Raw genomic sequence first — 4,632 nt, forward strand, 5'->3', positions numbered from 1 at the left:
CCTTCCTGGGTCTGTTTTCTTCTGATACTGCTTGTTTAAGATCCCCATTAATTTTAGTTATGTAGGAATGGAGTCCTGAATTGTGTGAAAGCATGAAAGTAGAATTGAGATTTATGGACAGTCCTCATTGTGTACTTACAACCTGTGCATTGCTTTAGAGAAGTGAGAAGAGTAGATGATACAAATATTATGATTGACTCAAGGAATGAGACTGCCATGAGTCTTGGTTTATGAATTTTCCTTCATAGGCTAAAGCGAAGAGGTTGCATTAGCGAGATCTTTTGTTGTGAAGGGATGGGGAAGAGGGATTCTTGGTGTATATGAGTCAAAATCTTAAGATGTTTTTCATGGGTCTTACACACATCCCAATGAACAGTTCTAAATTGTTCAGAGGTATAGGAAATTCTTTGACACTGCTGGCAGTGATCAAGGTATTTACACTTATTTATATTTATACCTTGTATACTCAAATGAGTTTCTATTCTAATTTTACTAATATAAAAAAAAATTATGTACTTGGAAACAAATGATAGCATATTTTCAATTTAGATTGTATTGCTTTACCCAATATTTCATGGCAAAACTGACAGGCTGTTTATTTTTGTAACCTCATAGGGACTTAAGTCACAACAAATTATCTTCAATCAAGACCAGTCTCTTGGATCACCTTCATAGTCTTCAGGAAGTGTAAGTTAATTTGTCTCAATTTAAAAGAAAACAACCTAAAAGAAACCAACCAGTGTTTGTGTATGCTAATTGTATAGCTATTTCTCTAGGGATAACTGGTTGAACAACTAAGATGTTTGCTCTTCTGATATTTTACATTACGTGAAACTGGAATTATTTTTTAATTTTAGGGTGACACTGTTCAGCAATTCAGCAAATCATAGTACATACTTCTGATTAACATCAAAGCTGACTCTCCCTTTTCTAATATTAATAGGAAGTTGAACAACAATGAACTGGAGATCATTCCAGATCTGGGGCCAGTCTCTGCAAATATAACTCTTCTGTCTTTGTAAGTAGATCTTACTCTTGTCCCTAGTTAGTGAAACTAACTCTACAGGTTCGTGGAAATATGTGCATTACAGAGATTAAAGTGAAATAATTGGAAATAGAGCAGCTTGTGGTTAGGAAGTTGATTATGTCGTATTATTTAGCAGGTTGTTTAAAATGTGTGTAATTGAGCTTAATCCTTGTAGTTTTTATGCTTCCCTCAGATACAAAGACTACATTAGAATTAATTTATGTTGTGGTAGTGCCCAGAAGCCTCAGCCCTGTTGTGCTAGGCACTGTACAAACATTAGTAAATGTTATACAAACTTGTACAATGCAGACTTTAAAACAAGAGTTATACTCTATCATTATGCATCTTGGCTGAAATCCCACTTAAATCATGGCAGAATTCCATTAATTTCAGTGGGCAACATGGGGAAATCCCCTCAAGATGCAGCTTCAGGACAAGATATTTGCCAATATCTTTAAAATGTCTTTTTGAGCCCATTTTAATGTGTGGCATATTTTTTTATGGCTGCAGTTAATAGACATAATTGTGTATCACAATTATATGTATGTTCGTTGTTTTGTTTGAAAGAAATTAGTAAGTTACTTGATGTGGCATCTGTAATACGGGTGTAAAGTTGTAAAAGGCAAATAGGGCCCGTAACCAAAACAGTTGATTTTAAAGGAAATTTTATTCCTGAGGAATTCACTTGAAATCAAGTTGGTTTTTTTTTTTTTTCCTGTGATCTAATTTCTCTAAAATATTCAAGGAACTGCTAACAAAAATAGTTACTATCATACTATTAATTGGAAAAAAGAAAAGACACGTTTTTCATGTGTGGGATTTGGGTTTTATCAATGGGAATCTAAAGTGTCTAAGGCTAGTAATATGTAGCCCTCTGGCCAAATCCTGCCCTTGAATACAAATTGTAAGTTACCTTTCCTGAAGAAGCCTGAAGGGTTAAAATAATACAGTAAACTTTGGAAAGCTGTTCAGTTAATTAAATTGATCACTATTCAATTGCTTACATCTGGTGATTTATAGGGGTTTGTTTTTACTCTGGGCCAGGTCAGCTAAGTCAGCTGGTGCAGCCGCTGTGTCTGGACTGCTCTGTTTGAATAAGAACTAAGTGACATTTGATACTGATGTGGTTTCTTACAGATCACAATCAGAAAAGAATGAAAGAAAAAGCAGATGGTGTCTGACAAATAACTGTTGAATTTAAGCAAATCTTCTATTTTGCATTAGTGTTGATGTTATTTTTACACTGGCATTCTGTAGTTTAAGCATTTAATTGATCTAAAGAATATTTTTTTTTAACCTTGCTAAGGTTCTTTTTACCACAAGGTTGGAAATACTGACATAATAAAGTGGTTTATATCCTCCCACCTTACTTCTGATGAATATAAAGTTGAGAATTTGTCTTAGCATCTCCTCTAGTCCTTCTCATGGAAACTTAACTAGTTTAGATGAACCTAAAATCATCCTTCTGCAGCTGTGCAAAGATTTTTTTATTCCTTTGAGAGAATACATGAAAATCAGTCACTGCTGGCTTGGTTGTTCCATATCCTTAGGTCACTAGCTTGGTTCATTTACTCAGGGGGTCAAACATGGAAAAACCTTTGTTAGATCAGTGCTCTGCACTATATATGCTGACACTTAAAAGGAAAAAAAAAAGTATTTCTAAAACCTGTTATCATACTACAAATGCAGTTAAAGTTGGTCTGGTTGGGTGCTAGCTTATTTTTGTTCTAATTTTGATTACTGAATATGTGTGCTCCAGCTGAGATTTAATACCTATTCTATGACCACAGCAGAGATTCCTTGAGATTAATATGGTAGAAATAATTCATTAAGTAATTTAAAGGTTTTACATTAACTTATGAATGTCAGTATATAGTAGTTAAGACAGTTGTTTTTTCAGTATCAAAATGGATGTACGTAGAAGATAAAATTAGAAAGTGGTATTGCACTGTTCAAAAAATAAAGCAAAGTTTCTCTTTAAAACATCTTACAGGTTGGAAGTTATTTATGTAAAGATGTTAAATCTCATTTTACAGAAAAGAATATAAATAAAGAGTAATAACGTACAGCAGTTGTCTGGCATAAAAATACATGTAATATAGTGGTATCATAGATGGACAAATATTAAATCTAATGACACTGGTTTTTTTAGAAGTGAAAAAATATGTTTACTTTTTTTTTTCTGTGTTGGATGTTATTTGGAGGGGTTGAATTAAACTGAGTTAGTATGATAGCTAAGTCATGCGAGGAGAACACATATGGAACAATTAGATACAATTTTTAGAACCACTCTTCAAAGAAAAACTGTACTTGAAACATCTGATGACTTTTTCAGGATTTTAAACCTTTATATGAAAGGAGCTTGTGGAGCCTTTCCAAAACAAACCACTGTTTCCTTGTTGAGTCTTTGTTCTGACTTTCAAATAATAGCAGAAAAGAGGGTGCTAGTCTTCTGAAACTTGATTTGATTACATTTCTTATGAGATACATATACGTTGGTTCATTACTGTCAGTTGAAAAGCCAGTTGTTTTTTCCAAGGAGTCGTCAAGCAATGCTGTGGAAGTGGTGCCCTCCTCCTTTCTTGCCAAAATCCTCATTGTTGAAGAAACTCTCTTCTTGCAAGAATATTTTTTACCTTCTTACTACTTGTCACTGAGCTGTTGGAGCCTTAGAATTTTACCTGTTCTGCAAGAATTTTCTTCCCTGCAAAGGAAATTACACTGCTGGTACGTCTACAGTGAATGATAGTACAGGTATCTCCATACAGCACTGTATGTCTGAATTCTTTGAGCAGTATAAACAAGCATGGGTGGATTATCATGTTAGTGTAGTTTCCATTTCTGGAGCTACCTCATTTCTAGCTATCTAATTTATATTTATCTAGCTTAGATATTTACATACCGTTGAATTATGCAGGGTAAACATACCCAGAGCAGTAGATGTGCCCAGTCTCATGGTCATGGTCTGTCTGTAACATGAAACAACAATGCCAACATTTTGTTTTTATGGATGCCAGTTGAGAGTTCAACATCATGGGAGAGAAAAGTATCAGGCAGGCACACACCCCCCACCACCCCACCTTATGTCTGTGTGAAGGAATATACAAGCACATGCAGGCACGCTCTCATTACATGGCTGGAGATGCATCTGTGATTTTATTCATGTGATGAGTATGTATCTTGTCACATGGCACAGGAGAGCTTCTGAGCCTCCTGGGAATCTGGAAACTGCTGTGAACTAAATGGGCGGTACTTTGGGCTAAATCTGGTCAGGAGGCCTTAGGTTTGAAGCTGTGATGGCTTGCCTGACACTAACAGATATAATACGTTCCAGACAGAGCAAGGAGTGGGATTCACCTTCCCTACCCTAAGTTCTTTAAAGTTTGACATCATAAGTGTAAGCTACTAACAGTAGATTCTCTTCAGGATGAGCGGAGAAGAAAAGGCTCTCTCTGAAGTGATTTGTCTTCCCTAAGACAGTTCAGATGACTTTCCTACTGAAGCCCATCTAGATACCTATTTTAAACTAACTTTTAGATGTCTAAAGTTAGGTTCCTTTTGAAACGTCTAGCCAATGTACTTTGGCATTCATGTCTTACAGCGAT

General features: G+C 35.3%; 1 protein-coding gene across 1 annotated transcript in view; it reads left to right on the forward strand.

The window, feature by feature from the left end:
• Window positions 1–615: 615 nt before the first annotated feature.
• LRIG3 (leucine-rich repeats and immunoglobulin-like domains 3) overlaps window positions 616–4,632 on the forward strand; it is a gene marked incomplete at its 5' end in the record, with an annotated part of 35,425 nt that continues 31,408 nt past the window's right edge. The window contains 2 exons of the mRNA XM_009580444.1: window positions 616–687; window positions 944–1,018. Coding sequence (XP_009578739.1) covers window positions 616–687; window positions 944–1,018 — 147 coding nt within the window. The remainder of the gene's footprint in view (window positions 688–943; window positions 1,019–4,632) is intronic.

Source organism: Fulmarus glacialis, unplaced genomic scaffold, assembly GCF_000690835.1.
Source record: "Fulmarus glacialis isolate BGI_N327 unplaced genomic scaffold, ASM69083v1 scaffold45186, whole genome shotgun sequence".
NCBI classification, from domain to species: domain Eukaryota; kingdom Metazoa; phylum Chordata; class Aves; order Procellariiformes; family Procellariidae; genus Fulmarus; species Fulmarus glacialis.